This window comes from Mustela putorius, unplaced genomic scaffold, assembly GCF_011764305.1.
Source record: "Mustela putorius furo isolate JIRA1106 unplaced genomic scaffold, ASM1176430v1.1 tig00000139_pilon_pilon_pilon, whole genome shotgun sequence".
Taxonomy (NCBI): Eukaryota; Metazoa; Chordata; class Mammalia; order Carnivora; family Mustelidae; genus Mustela; species Mustela putorius.
Genome location: NW_025421293.1, coordinates 3,435,863 through 3,449,256, shown reverse-complemented (window position 1 = coordinate 3,449,256; position 13,394 = coordinate 3,435,863). Strand labels below are relative to the sequence as shown.

The window sequence follows — 13,394 nt, the reverse complement described above, 5'->3', positions numbered from 1 at the left end:
CTCGAAAAAGGCATGGAAGATATTAGAGAAACCCTCTCGGGAGATATAAAAGCCCTTTCTGGAGAAATAAAGGAACTAAAATCTAACCAAGTTGAAATCAAAAAAGCTATTAATGAGGTGCAATAAAAAATGGAGGCTCTCACTGCTAGGATAAATGAGGCAGAAGAAAGAATTAGTGATATAGAAGACCAAATGACAGAGAATAAAGAAGCTGAGCAAAAGAGGGACAAACAGCTACTGGACCACGAGGGGAGAATTCGAGAGATAAGTGACACCATAAGACTAAACAACATTAGAATAATTGGGATTCCAGAAGAAGAAGAAAGTGAGAGGGGAGCAGAAGGTATACTGGAGAGAATTATTGGGGAGAATTTCCCCAATATGGCAAAGGGAACGAGCATCAAAATTCAGGAGGTTCAGAGAATGCCCCTCAAAATCAATAAGAATAGGCCCACACCCCGTCACCTAATAGTAAAATTTACAAGTCTCAATGACAAAGAGAAAATCCTGAAAGCAGCCCGGGAAAAGAAGTCTGTAACATACAATGGTAAAAATATTAGATTGGAAGCTGACTTATCCACAGAGACCTGGCAGGCCAGAAAGAGCTGGCATGATATTTTCAGAGCACTAAATGAGAAAAACATGCAGCCAAGAATACTATATCCAGCTAAGCTATCATTGAAAATAGAAGGAGAGATTAAAAGACTCCAGGACAAATAAAAACTGGAAGAATTTGCAAAGACCAAACCAGCTCTACAGGAAATCTTGAAAGGGGTCCTCTAAGCAAAGAGAGAGCGTACAAGTGGTAGATCAGAAAGGAACAGAGACCATATACAGTAACAGTCACCTTACAGGCAATACAATGGCACTAAATTCAGTTTCCCTGAATGTTAATGGGCTAAATGCCCCTGTCAAAAGACACAGGGTATCAGAATGGATAAAAAAACAAAACCCATCTATATGTTACCTCCAAGAAACTCATTTTAAGCCCAAAGACACCTCCAGATTTAAAGTGAGGGGGTGGAAAAGAATTTACCATGCTAATGGACATCAGAAGAAAGCAGGAGTGGCAATCCTTATATCAGATCAATTAGATTTTAAGCCAAAGACTATAATAAGAGATGAGGAAGGACACTATATCATACTCAAAGGATCTGTCCAACAAGAAGATTTAACAATTTTAAATATCTATGCCCCCAACGTGGGAGCAGCCAACTATATAAACCAATTAATAACAAAATCAAAGAGACACATAAACAATAATACAATAATAGTAGGGGACTTTAACACTCCCCTCACTGAAAAGGACAGATCATCCAAGCAAAAGATCAGCAAGGAAATAAAGGCCTTAAATGACACACTGGACCAGATGGACATCACAGATATATTCAGAACATTTCATCCCAAAGCAACAGAATACACATTCTTCTCTAGTGCACATGGAACATTCTCCAGAATAGATCACATCCTCAGTCCTAAATCAGGACTCAACCGGTATCAAAAGATTGGGATCATTCCCTGCATATTTTCAGACCACAATGCTCTAAAGCTAGAACTCAACCACAAAAGGATGTTTGAAAAGAACCCAAATACATGGAGACTAAACAGCATCCTTCTAAAGAATGAATGGGTCAACCGGGAAATTAAAGAAGAATTGAAAAAAATCATGGAAACAAATGATAATGAAAATACAACGGTTCAAAATCTGTGGGACACAACAAAGGCAGTCCTGAGAGGAAAATATATAGCGGTACAAGCCTTTCTCAAGAAACAAGAAAGGTCTCAGTTACACAACCTAACCCTACACCTAAAGGAGCTGGAGAAAGAACAAGAAAGAAACCCTAAGCCCAGCAGGAGAAGAGAAATCATAAAGATCAGAGCAGAAATCAATGAAATAGAAACCAAAAAAACAATAGAACAAATCAACGAAACTAGGAGCTGGTTCTTTGAAAGAATTAATAAAATTGATAAACCCTTGGCCCAACTTATCAAAAAGAAAAGAGAAAGGACCCAAAAAAATAAAATCATGAATGAAAGAGGAGAGATCACAACTAACACCAAAGAAATACAAACTATTATAAGAACATACTATGAGCAACTCTACGCCAATAAATTTGACAATCTGGAAGAAATGGATGCATTCCTAGAAACATATAAACTACCACAACTGAACCAGGAAGAAGTAGAAAGCCTGAACAGACCCGTAACCAGTAAGGAGATTGAAACAGTCATTAAAAGTCTCCAAACAAACAAAAGCCCAGGGCCAGACGGCTTCCCGGGGGAATTCTACCAAACATTTAAAGAAGAACTAATTCCTATTCTCCTGAAACTGTTCCAAAAAATAGAAATGGAAGGAAAACTTCCAAACTCATTTTATGAGGCCAGCATCACCTTGATCCCAAAACCAGACAAGGATCCCATCAAAAAAGAGAGCTATAGACCAATATCCTTGATGAACACAGATGCGAAAATACTCAACAAAATACTAGCCAATAGGATTCAACAGTACATTAAAAGGATTATTCACCACGACCAAGTGGGATTTATTCCAGGGCTGCAAGGTTGGTTCAACATCCGCAAATCAGTCAATGTGATACAACACATCAGTAAAAGAAAGAACAAGAACCATATGATACTCTCAATAGATGCCGAAAAAGCATTTGACAAAGTACAGCATCCGCTCCTGATCAAAACTCTTCAAAGTGTAGGGATAGAGGGCACATACCTCAATATCATCAAAGCCATCTTTGAAAAACCCACCGCAAATATCATTCTCAATGGAGAAAAACTGAAAGCTTTTCCGCTAAGGTCAGGAACACGGCAGGGATGTCCATTATCACCACTGCTATTCAACATAGTACTAGAGGTCCTAGGCTCAGCAATCAGACAACAAAAGGAAATTAAAGGCATCCAAATTGGCAAAGAAGAAGTTAAATTATCACTCTTCGCAGATGATATGATACTATATGTGGAAAACACAAAAGACTCCACTCCAAAACTGCTGGAACTCATACAGGAATTCAGTAAAGTGTCAGGATATAAAATCAATGCACAGAAATCAGTTGCATTTCTCTACACCAACAGCAAGCCAGAAGAAAGAGAAATTAAGGAGTCAATCCCATTTACAATTGCACCCAAAACCATAATATACCTAGGAATAAACCTAACCAAAGAGGCACAGAATCTATACTCAGAAAACTATAAAGTACTCATGAAAGAAATTGAGGAAGACACAAAGAAATGGAAAAATGTTCCATGCTCCTGGATTAGAAGAATAAATATTGTGAAAATGTCTATGCTACCTAAAGCAATCTACACATTTAATGCAATTCCTATCAAAGTACCATCCATCTTTTTCAAAGAAATGGAACAAATAATTCTAAAATTTATATGGAACCAGAAAAGACCTCGAATAGCCAAAGGGATATTGAAAAAGAAAGCCAACGTTGGTGGCATCACAATTCCGGACTTCAAGCTCCATTACAAAGCTGTCATCATCAAGACAGCATGGTACTGGCACAAAAACAGACACATAGATCAATGGAACAGAATAGAGTGCCCAGAAATAGACCCTCAACTCTACAGTCAACTAATCTTCGACAAAGCAGGAAAGAATGTCCAATGGAAAAAAGACAGCCTCTTCAATAAATGGTGCTGGGAAAATTGGACAGCCACATGCAGAAAAATGAAATTGGACCATTTTCTTACACCACACACGAAAATAGACTCAAAATGGATAAAGCACTTCAATGTGAGACAAGAATCCATCAAAATCCTTGAGGAGAACACAGGCAGCAACCTCTTTGACCTCAGCCACTGCAACACCTTCCTAGGAACAACGCCAAAGGCAAGGGAAGCAAGGGCAAAAATGAACTATTGGGATTTCATCAAGATCAAAAGCTTTTGCACAGCAAAGGAAACAGTTAACAAAATCAAAAGACAACTGACAGAATGGGAGAAGATATTTGCAAGCGACATATCAGATAAAGGACTAGTGTCCAGAATCTATAAAGAACTTAGCAAACTCAACACCCAAAGAACAAATAATCCAATCAAGAAATGGGCAGAGGACATGAACAGACATATCTGCAAAGAAGACATCCAGATGGCCAACAGACACATGAAAAAGTGCTCCATATCACTCGGCATCAGGGAAATACAAATCAAAACCACAATGAGATATCACCTCACACCAGTCAGAATGGCTAAAATCAACAAGTCAGGAAATGACAGATGCTGGCGAGGATGCGGAGAAAGGGGAACCCTCCTACACTGTTGGTGGGAATGCAAGCTGGTGCAGCCACTCTGGAAAACAGCATGGAGGTTCCTCAAAATGTTGAAAATAGAACTGCCCTATGACCCAGCAATTGCACTATTGGGTATTTACCCTAAAGATACAAACGTCGTGATCCAGAGGGGCACGTGCACCCGAATGTTTATAGCAGCAATGTCCACAATAGCCAAACTATGGAAAGAACCTAGATGTCCATCAACAGATGAATGGATCAAGAAGATGTGGTATATATACACAATGGAATACTATGCAGCCATCAAAAGAAATGAAATCTTGCCATTTGCGACAACATGGATGGAACTAGAGCGTATCATGCTTAGCGAAATAAGTCAAGCGGAGAAAGACAACTATCATATGATCTCCCTGATATGAGGAAGTGGTGATGCAACATGGGGGCTTAAGTGGGTACGAGAAGAATCAATGAAACAAGATGGGATTGGGAGGGAGACAAACCATAAGTGACTCTTAATCTCACAAAACAAACTGAGGGTTGCTGGGGGGAGGGGGTTTGGGAGAAGGGGGTGGGATTATGGACATTGGGGAGGGTATGTGCTTTGGTGAGTGCTGTGAAGTGTGTAAACCTGGTGATTCACAGACCTGTACCCCTGGGGATAAAAATATATGTTTATAAAAAATTAAAAAATTAAAAAAAAAAAAACAAGTTCCAGGAGAATACATATAGATGGATATCATTTATGTATCTTTTAAAACATGCCAAAGAACAGTATATATTGTTTAGGAGTACTTCTAATAAAGTAAAAATAGAAATGAATGCAATAATAATCATGGACTTTAGGATAATGATCTGGGGAGAGTGGGGGTGGGTGGGAAGGAGGCAGTGGGAGGAGTGAGGACACAATTCCAGAAGATGTACAGAGTTGGGCTCAAGTGTTTTTTTTTAAGCAGGCTCAGTGCGGGGGAAGGGGGGACTCAAACTCACCATCTTGAGATCAAGACCTGAGCTCAGATGCTCAACTCATCGGACTACCCAGGCGCCCCTGGAAATGTTTTATTTCTTAAGCAACAGAGAGAGTACATGAGTGTTAACTATATTAATTTGAAATCTCTAATGATAATTAAAATATACCGAAATTAAAATGCCACATAAGTAGAGAAAAGTTGTTAATTCTGAATGGAAGTAGCAATCGGAGTAAAGTTTTCGGATGAATTGACCTTGATGGATAAATGGGTCTCGATGGGCGAGGAGACATCCAGCAAATTCGGACGGCGGGAAAGAAGGTTCTGGGATGAAGCACCAGTGTGGGCAAAGGTATGCAAGTCTTGTAGGCAAGTGCTGAGCTTCGGATGCATAGAAATATGCCAGAATGAAGGAGATTAAGAACATACCTGGGACCAGACCACAAAAGGCCTTGAACACAGAAATTTAAAATCATTATTATGTATTATTACTTTTATTTTTTCCATTGTATTTATTTAAGCAATCTTGACACCCAGCGTGGGGCTTGAACTCACGATCCTAGGATCAAGAATTACCTATGCCTCCAACTGAGCCAGCCAGGAACACCAATAATTATTACGCTTTATAAATAGAAGCTTGAAATTAAGTCTGGGCTATAATGGACTATAAGTTTATTATGTTCTTTATGTAATTCCAAAAGACTGATGCTTTTTTCAATCAGGATGTTACCTATTCTGAATCTGATCCTTTTAGATCAATATTTCTCTTCAAATAAAAATGAAAACAAAATCACAATTCATCACAAGTCATCTACCAAATCCAATAGAGAAACTGTTCCTCAGGGTTATAACCCATAATAAAAACAGAGATCTTCCATTTCCACCTTTAAAAAGTCTAATTTGAAGTTTTTTCTTGTGATTATACATCATTTCCCATCTCATCATGTCAAATAGAAGGCACTGCCCACAGAAGGGACAGGAAGACTGGTTAGTTTTTTGAAAATCTAAAGCTCGTTAAAATTTGCAAAACTACCCTTTTGCATGATCATAGTTTGATCAACAGCAGGTATCTTTTTTTTTTTTAAGATTTTATTCATTTATTTGACAGGCAGAGATCACAAGTAGGCAGAGAGGCAAGGAGAGAGAGAGAGGAGGAAGCAGGCTCCCTGCAGAGCAGAGAGCCCGATGTGGGGCTCGACCCCAGGATCCTGGGATCATGACCTGAGCCAAAGGCAGAGGCTTTAACCCACTGAGCCACCCAGGCGCCCCTACCAGCAGGTATCTTTGGCTTCACAGGGCCGACTCTGAAGACTATGGGTTGATCGATGTGATCATTCAGCACGGACACCTGTAAAGATGATCCAAGTCTATTGTACAATGTTATGGAAAGTGGCACAACATTTAGCAAGTTGAACCACACATTTCCCCCCTCCATCTTTCTTGAACATTAAAACTGCACTTTGAAAAACAACTTCCAATGCGGGAAAAAAAAATTAAAACAGCAGGTGATAATTAGGGCAAAGTTACAACAATGATCTTGCTGACGGGCTCTGTGTCAGTTAATGCAAGCTATCACTTCTCCCCAGGAATACTTATTATTAAAAACAACTCGTGAGGGTTAAAGGAGGGATATTAAGTGTGCTAGGCTCTCATTTGCTCATTTGGAAATGGCATAAAGATAGATCCGTTAACCAGCTCAGTTCTACGCTGGTCTCAGCGCAGACACACACACAAAATAACTGAAAGTTATAAACGACCAAAACATAAACCTGAAGCTGCCTTGAGTTAAAAATCAATCTTCCTAATAAATTAAACTCAAATATTATATACTCATACATAATATCAAGAAGGATGTATTAATAATTGCCGTGTTGGCAGAGTGCAAAGTGCGAGACTTTAGAGGGATATAAAAATTTAGTAATTTAGAAAATCTGGTACCAAAAATAGCTGTCGCTGCGTGGAATGCTCGGAGTTTAAGTTCAGTCATTGAGCTATAATAGTATCCTCTGACTAGTCAAGGTTGAATGTTCAAGATACAGTTTGAGTATTAATCATCGATTCGAATAAAAGATCGCGCAACGGGAGAGGCTCTCCTGCGTTAAGTATCTTATTCCTGAACACAGAGGTAAGTTTTTGCCTTTGTGTTTTCCAGAACCACCTGAGTGTCTTTCCTACTAAGCAAGCAACCTCTTAAGGAATTATTTCCTTAGCTTTACTCTTTATCAGCAACAACAGTCTTTCGGCAAAGAATTCACCCAAGCTTTTGCTGATACGAATTATGAGCTCATTCAAACTGCCCATTTCAAGTTTAAGCTTTATCTTTCATTCTGCGTGGTAAGAAATCTGATCATATGCTATGCTTTATTTGGGTTGACTATACAGTACCCCATCATGCGTTCACACTGTGGTGCTGTGTGAATACACGGTAGCTTATTTAACCGTTCTATGGCTGAGGAGCCCTTGGACAGCGTCACTGATCCATGAGAAAATAAGTATTCTATAAATACTGACATGTATAGGAACAGGACCCTCCCCATGTCTACATAGCATGTTACGTTTGTGAAACACAAGCCACAGAGAAGGATGTGCATCATAATGCCACAGCTTGGTGAACTGTCACAAACCAAACACCCAGGTTTAACCAGCACCACCCCAAGAAACAGAACAAGATCAACTCCTCAGAAGCCCTCCTGATGCCCCCTCCCAGGCATTAGGCCCTTTCAAGGTAACCCCTGTCCTGATTTCTGAGAGCAAAAAGGAGTTTCGCCCGTTTTCGACAACACATGCTCTGTGCGTCTTGCTTCTCAGTGTCATATTGAAGAGATTCACATAGGTTACCACATTTGGAAGTAGACTGGTCACTCTCAGCGATGTACTGTTTTTCATTACATGAATGTATCACCAATCACTGCCCCATTTTACTGCCAATAGATATCTTTTGATACACATTTGACGTTGGTATATTCCTAGGAATGGACGTGGTGGTCCATGGAGCGTTCCTATGTTTAACTTGAGTAGATATTGCCAGTTTTCCAAAGTAGTTCTACCCTAGACATAGCATTTGGTTTCTTTTTTTCTTTTTTTAAAAGATTTTATTTATTTGACAGACAGAGATCACCAGACAGAGAGGCAGGCAGAGAGAGAGGGGGGGGAAGCAGGCTCCCTACTGAGCAGAGAGCCCGACGCGGGGCTCGATCCCAGGACCCTGAGATCATGACCTGAGCCAAAGGCAGAGGCTTAACCCACTGAGCCACCCAGGCGCCCCAGCATTTGGTTTCTCGAGGGATCATTGTGACAAAGGTGTTCAGCATAACCACGAAAAGAACAAGTTACCGAGTCACTCAGGCCAAATGAAGCTCACCATGAAAAGCCATGCTACCTACACTTGATGTTTTGGTTCTTCTTCTCTTTTAGAGAGAGAGCGTGCATGTACCCAGATGGAGGGGGACGGGCGAGGGGGAGGGGGAGAGAGAGAGAATTTTCAGCACAGCTCTACGCTCAGCACAGAGTCAGGCGTGGGGAACCATCTCAAAACCCTGAGGCAGTGACCCGAGCTGAAATCAAGAGTCTGACACTTAACCGAGCTACCCCGGGGCCCCTTTGCTTAACCTCCTTAAGCCTCAGTTTACTCAACTCTAAAATAGGTATAATAAAACTTTTCTCAAAATTCACGAGGATTAAATGAGATATTATAACTTAGAACAGCGCCTGGCACACAGTAAGTACTTAGCTTATGATATGGTGGTTATTCATCATTATAACATTAATCCTGTTGCTCTTACAACATAGACGACATGGAGAATTAGAAACAGATATGGGCGACATCATCCACAAACAATTTTAATTCTCTGATGGGAGAAAATTGAAACTCTGACCCAAAAGGCATTACCAATTCCAATGAGCATTGCACTTGGACCCTGAAAAAAAAAATCATTTAAACATTATCCCAAAATGCATTTGCAAATTACTCTTGCCAGAGGCAAGGTTCTTGGACGCAGTGCATTACCATCCATTTTTTTTTTCCCCTACCAGACATTACTCTTTAAAGACAGCATTGCCAAGGGCTACTCTGGAAAGTCACTAATATTATACTTTTTATTATATTTGCCAATTTCACACCTTCCTCAACCCAGCCCCTAAAGTTGTGAAAAGTGACTGTAACCGGAAGTTAGATCTTAGTTTTCACTGAAACTTATCAGTACTTAAAACATCTTTCACTTTCCTATAAACCCTAAAAATGAACCGATGTCCTTCCTTTCAATGACAAAGAACTTGCGTTTTTGGGGTAGCCCTGAACTTGATAAACTTAGCGTGGATTTCAGCAGCTGCTGGGACAGCGTCCTAGAGATTAACAGGCAAGTTCCAGTCTGTCCAGAGGCGCAGTGTCCGCGAACTGCTGCGGGGGCCGCCCGCTCAGTAGGTAGCTTTGGAAGGTGGCACCACGTTCTTAATAAATTGATTACGATCCCATATATGGGTCACTCTTCCGGAGAAGTAAAGCACACCATTTACTTGAAAAGATATCCTTTGAGAAGGCCAGTGGTAGACCTGAAAGGAAACTTTTTGAACATTGAATCGAAACTCTTTGATTTCCAGATGATCAAACGGGTCATTTAAGAGTCTTGCCTAAGGTCAAATGGTCGGTTCCCCGGGAAGGCAGGAAGCCCAGCTTCTTCACAGTGCGGTGGTTGCTCCCTCTGCTCCGGGAGCTTCGTTCCCACCATCGTCCCCTCCTGCCCACCCCCCACCTCTGATGTCACAAACATCCAGAAAAGGGGGTGCTGGAGTGTGATTTAAGGGAATGACTATCACAGGGCCACAGAGCGCAGGCTGGGGGCGACCTGCCTGCCTCAACCCCAGATCCAAGGAGGACCTTCTCCGCTTTGGGTCCCGCCGGGTGCCCAGCGCCGAGAACTGTGCCTGGCCCCCAGCAGGCCCTAGTCATTGTTAAGTGAAGAAATGAATTAGGGAATCACCCAGGCCTGGGTACGCAGGGGTGTCGCGCCCCTTTCTTTTCCATCTCCGTCCGGCAGTCCCCATAAAACGGGGAAACTGAGTCAAGAGGCGGCACGATGTACAGAGCGTCCAGTCCGGGACCGGCCCCCGCGAGCAGTTGCACCGGGTCCGCTCGTTCCCTGGTCTTCCTCCCGGGGGCAGCTCCTGGGGTGCGGGGCGACGCGCCCCAGCCCCTCTGCGCCGGATCCCGGGTGGGGCGGGCAGCTGCGAGGCCGCGGAGAAAGGGCTGTGGGCGCCTTTCGCGTGGCACGGGTCGGTCCGGGGCCCCGAAAGCCGCGCAGCTCTCGCACCCCGAGCGGCCGGTCTCGCGGGTCCACTCTGGGCGCGACGGTCCACGAGCAGCGGCGGCAGCGCCGCGGCGGGGGCAGCGCCGGGAACAGAGGGACCCCCGCCCCGGCCCCCGCAGAGGAAGCCGGCGGCCGCAGGGGCGCGCGGGGCGGGTCCCGCGGGTCGCCCGGGGGGCGGTCCCGGCCCCTGCGGCTCCGCCCCCTGCCCCCGGCCGAGTTCAAGTTCGGCCCGGGGCGCACGGCGCGGCCCCTCCCGCCCCGAAGCCGCCGGCGCGTCCCGGGGCCCCGCTGGAAGGCGTGCAGCGCCCAGAGGTCACCCGGCGCGGGGTCACCCGGTCACGCGTCGGGCCACCACGTGGGAGAAAAGTTTCCAAGTCCGTCCGCGGGGCCTCTCCGAGTCCCCCAGCGGGGCCGAGGCCCGCCCTCGGGCACCCGCGCCCCTCTCCGTCGCCCGCGGCCGCGTCCCCCTCCGGGGAAGCCCCCGCGGGTGCCCGCTCCGAAGTCCCTCGGCGCCGCCCCCATCGGTCCGGGACGCACACTCCGGGAGCCTCCGCGCGGGCGGCCCCGCGTCCCCGGCGGCGCTGGCGCGAGGGGTCGAGGGACAAGTGTCCCGAGGCGGCGGCGGGGGCGCGGAGGGGGCGGGGACAGGGGCCCGCACGCGCCCCCGCGGCAGCCGGCCGGGCCATCTCCGCGGCCTCCACCCCCCCGCGCGCCCAGCCCGCGAGGCCGCAGCCGTCCCCACGCGCGCGGCCCCTCCACGCCCCCGCCCCCCGCCCCCGGCGGTCCCCACTCCCCGCTCCCCTCCGCCCCCAGTGCGCAGGCCCGGCCGCCCCAGCGCGCATGCCCCGGGCCCGCGAGCGCGGCCAGCCCCCAGCCTTTTGCTTTCTACACACTCTACAACTGGGGAGGGGGCGGGGGCGGAGGGAGCCCGGCGGGCCACGTGATCCAGCCGGCCGGGGCCGCGGGGGCGGGAGCGCGCGCCGAGCGAGGCGCGGGGAGGGCGGGGGCGCGTGCGCGCGCGCGTGCGGGCGGGCGGGCGGGCGCGGGGCTGGGCTGAGGCGGCGGCGGCGGCGGTGGGCCGGCCGCGGAGGGGGAGGAGCGGGCGCTTAGCGAGGCGGGCGGGCGGGCGGAGGATGGGGCCGTGCCCGGGCTCCCGCTGCAGCCGCCCGGGGACACGCCGCGCACCCTCCGGCTCGGGGCTCTCGCGGCGGCGGCGGCGGCAGCGCTAGCGGCGGCGGCGCGAGCGGCGTCCCCGGCGCTTCTGGCCGCGCTTGCCCTGGGGCTGGGCGCAGAGCGGCGGCGGCGGCGGCGCCCCGGGGTCCCTCCCGCCGGGGCTTCCTTTCTGCTCTGCTCGTCGGCGGACTCGCCCCCTCCCTCCTCCGAGCACGGGCGACCGGGTCCGCGGGGCCGGGGCCGGATTTTCCTGAGCGGCGGGGGGCGGGGGGCCGCGCCGGGGGCCGCCCCCGCGGCTCGCGCCTCCCCCCGGACCGAGCGGCGAGCCCCGCCGCTGCCCCGCACCCGCCGCCCTCCTCCCCCACCCCTCCGCGGTCGCCCGCCCCCGCCGCCCGCTCCCCTGTTATGTGCCCTCCCCGGGGGGTCTGGTCCCCCCGCGGGCGCTCGCGAGCCGGGGCCTCCCGCGGCCGCGTCCCCTGAAGGTCCGGGGCCCGGGACTGAGTTCGCGGCGCGGCGGCGGCGGCGGGGGCGCTCCCGGCCGGGGGGGGCGGGGAAGTTCGCGGCCCCCACTTTCCCGCGACCTTCGGGCCGCGCTGTCGGTGCGGGGGGCCGGCGTGCCCCGGGGGCGGGCGCGCGGCGGGGCATGGCCGCGGGCAGGGCCCCCGATCCGAGCGTCCCGCGACCCTGATTTATCGCCCGCCCGGGAGTTATTTTTCCGCCTCCGGAGCGGCCCCGCGCGTGCGGCCATTACTTCGCTCGGCGGCGGCCGGGCGTCTCCGACCCGCGCGGCCGCGGGGAGCCCCGCACGCGGGCTGCTCGCCGCTCGCCCTCGCCCGCCCGCCCCCTCCCTCTCCCCGCCCCTTCCCCCTTCCCTTTCTCCTCGCTCTCTTCCCCTCGCCGCCGTCTTTCGGCCGCCGTCGCCCCCGCGCCCGGCTCGGGGCGGAGGGACGCCGCGGCGGGCGAGGCAGGGCTCGGGGTCCGCTGTGCTGGGCGGCCGCGGCCGGAGCCCGTGGCGCGCGGGCGGCGAGCGCGGGGCTCCCCGGCGCGGCGGAGCCATGGAGGGCCCGGCGCGGGGCCATGGACTCCGCAAGAAGCGGCGGTCGCGGTCGCAGCGAGACCGGGAGAGGCGCTCCCGGGGCGGGCTGGGGGCCGGCGCGGCGGGCGGCGGCGGGGCGGGCCGGACCCGGGCGCCCTCGCTCGCCTCGTCGTCGGGCTCCGACAAGGAAGACAATGGGAAGCCCCCGTCCTCCGCCCCGTCCCGGCCGCGGCCGCCGCGGAGGAAGCGCCGCGAGTCCACGTCGGCCGAGGAGGACATCATCGATGGATTTGCCATGACCAGCTTTGTCACTTTTGAGGCGCTGGAGGTAAGGGGACCCCCGCCCCCGCGGGCCGCCTTTATGCGCGACCCCTCGGCGGCGCCCGGCCCGCCGCCCCGCGCCCCCGCCGCGCTCCGCTCCGTCCGTCTGTCTGTCCGTCTGTCTGTCTGGGCCGAGGGCTCAGGGTGGGGGGCGGGGGCGCAAGAGGGGAGCGCGAGCCGAGCCGGGGCGCCCGGTCGCCGGTCCTCGCTCGCCTTCCGCCCGCGCCCCCTCCGCGGCGGCCCGGGGTCCCGGCGGCCCAACAATGCGCCCCCTCGGCGGAGGGCTCGGCCCCGGCGCCGGCCTCCTCGCGCTCCCCAGGCACGGCTGCTCGGCCGGGGCCGTGTGCGG

The 13,394-nt window shown here is 50.5% G+C and overlaps 1 protein-coding gene across 7 annotated transcripts in view; it reads left to right on the top strand.

Annotated features, from left to right (window-relative positions):
• Positions 1 to 12,084: 12,084 nt before the first annotated feature.
• Positions 12,085 to 13,394, top strand: part of AUTS2 (activator of transcription and developmental regulator AUTS2) — a 1,068,100-nt gene continuing 1,066,790 nt past the window's right edge. For 4 of the 7 annotated variants that reach the window (XM_045075215.1, XM_045075218.1, XM_045075217.1 and 1 more), the window contains exon 1: positions 12,086 to 13,052. In XM_045075215.1, coding sequence (XP_044931150.1) covers positions 12,744 to 13,052 — 309 coding nt within the window. In that variant the 5' untranslated portion in view covers positions 12,086 to 12,743. Of the gene's footprint in view, positions 13,053 to 13,394 lie in introns of all 7 variants that reach the window. The other 3 variants (XM_045075220.1, XM_045075219.1, XM_045075216.1) reach the window with 2 other exon arrangements.